Source organism: Phaethon aethereus, assembly GCF_964289735.1.
Source record: "Phaethon aethereus genome assembly, chromosome: 14".
Lineage (NCBI taxonomy): Eukaryota > Metazoa > Chordata > Aves > Phaethontiformes > Phaethontidae > Phaethon > Phaethon aethereus.
In genome coordinates this window covers 19,778,588-19,780,539 of record NC_138590.1, presented here as the reverse complement: position 1 = coordinate 19,780,539, position 1,952 = coordinate 19,778,588, and the positions used below count along the sequence as shown (strand labels likewise).

The following is a 1,952-nucleotide window of genomic DNA, read 5'->3' as shown; positions in this document are numbered from 1 at the left end:
ATCAGCACAAGGGTACATACAGCATTTATAACACTGCCTGAGCAGCTCCCTTTCCACAGGTATCGGTGAGCTGGGTTTCATCCAGTGGCCTTTAGAGCCAGACCCTATCGCTGATTTAGTTAAACATCCAAAAAGACAGACACAGAGAGAAGAAATCCAAGTTGCTTCTACGAGAGAAAATCGAGGCCCTAGTCACATTATTAAACAATTCTGATCCCATGAAGGCAGAAGCTAATGGCCAAAGAACAGCTCAGAAACAGGTCTGCGTTTCACGATGACCTCCTCTTCCTCCTCCTCCATTACCTCAGAGAGGGAAGAATAGGAAGGGAAGCCCCCTCTGGTCTTTGGCTTCCTCCTTGGGCCTGTAGTGGCAGCCAGCAGCTTGTTTAAGGATGAGGGCTTCCTTAAACCTTTGGTGAGATCATAGAAAGCCATATCATCAGATATGACCCCCAGGAAAGTGCTAGTGGAGCTCAAGATTGAGGCAGCAAGCTTTGTGGTCTTCTTGATTGGCATGGAGGGCTCCACATTGTGGGGAAGGCTGGGGTCCCCCAGCAAGCGCCTGACTGCAGAGGAGGTCCCTTCCTTTAGGTACTGGTGCGGCTTCTTCCCACTGTAGTCCCTCAGGTCGGTCTTGGCGTGGTAGCTGTAGACCAGCATGGTAATGATCTTCTCCTGGCCGTGAATGGCAGCCAGGTGGAGCGCCGTGTAGCCGCCATGCGACCTGGCGTCCACATTGATGCGGGTCCCCCCCTTCTCGGCCGCTCTGATGATATTTGTCACCATGTCACAGTTGCCGCTCTTGGCGGCCCAGTGCAGGGCGGTGAAGCCCGAGATGAAGTCCCTCCGGGCCGCCAGGCTGGCATCACCCAGCAGCAGCCCATGAAGCTGCTGGGTCCACTGCCCGCCGGCCGCCATCACCAGCCACTGGTGCTCAGCCTCCTCCAGGGGAACCGCCGCCGTCTCCTCGCTGGCACGATGGCTCTTGGGCCCCCGCCGCAGGCCAGGGGAGCGGGACCCAGCCTCATCCTCTGGCAGTGGGGGTGACAAGGGGCACCCCGGCTCCTCAGGCCGCCCGGGGGCAGCGGTGGCAGGGGGCGGCACGCAGCGCACCGGCAGCATGCAGGGCTTGGGGAGCGGCTCCCGCCGGGACCCCGCCGTGCCGGCGGGCAGGGGCACCCCGCCGCCGCCGCCCTGGAAGAGTCCCCGCAGCTCGGAGACGGCCCGCGGCGACGGCAGCTCCTCGGGGGGCGGCGGCGAGAGCCGCCCGGCGGGGCCGGGGCCGCCGCCATGGCCCCCCGGCGCCAGCGCGCCCCCTGGCGGCGGGGCGGTGCGCAGCTCCCGCCGCAAGACGACGAACTTGGCGCCGTCGCGCTCCTTCACCACCGCCACGGCGTTCACCGCCGCCTTGAACCGCTCCCGCCGCTCCGCCCGCGCCGCCGCGTCCCCGCCGGCCTCCACCAGCGGCCGGAAGGTGCTCACCAGCTCGGTGTTGCGCACCCGCCCGCCGCGCTCCCGCAGGAAGCCCAGCACGGCCGCCGGGCTGATGTCGAGCTGCGCCATCCCGCCGCCACAGGTGGCGGAGCCGCCGCCGCGCCCGCCGACTTCCCCGCGGCGGAGGGAGCCCGGATTTACAGGCAAGAGGCACCTGCGGCGGCGGCGAGCGCGTCCCCCGCGGCCGCTCCCGCTGAGGTGATCGGGCCGCCCCGCCCCGCCCTGCCTGCGCCACCACCCCCGTCTGAGGGAGCGGAGCGGCCCCGGCGCCTCTCTGCTCTGGCGGGGCGGCGCTGCGGGGAGCCGCCCGGCCCCGGCCCCGGCCCCGGCCCCGCTCGCTGCGCTGACGTGCCCCTGAGGGTACTGAGGAGACGCGTGTTGGTAAGGTCACGCGTGCATCAGCTCTTCGGAGACTCCTCAGGCAGGGGCAAACTCTTCATTGGTTTTACTCCTCTTCC

At 66.8% G+C, this 1,952-nt stretch overlaps 1 protein-coding gene across 1 annotated transcript; it reads right to left on the bottom strand.

Annotated features, from left to right (window-relative positions):
* Positions 1 to 231: 231 nt before the first annotated feature.
* Positions 232 to 1,563, bottom strand: SOWAHA (sosondowah ankyrin repeat domain family member A; the record flags this gene model as incomplete). The annotated part of the gene is made up of 1 exon (XM_082006170.1): positions 232 to 1,563. The coding sequence occupies one exon, from the start codon at positions 1,561 to 1,563 to the stop codon at positions 232 to 234; it is 1,332 nt and encodes a 443-aa protein (XP_081862296.1).
* Positions 1,564 to 1,952: the final 389 nt, after the last annotated feature.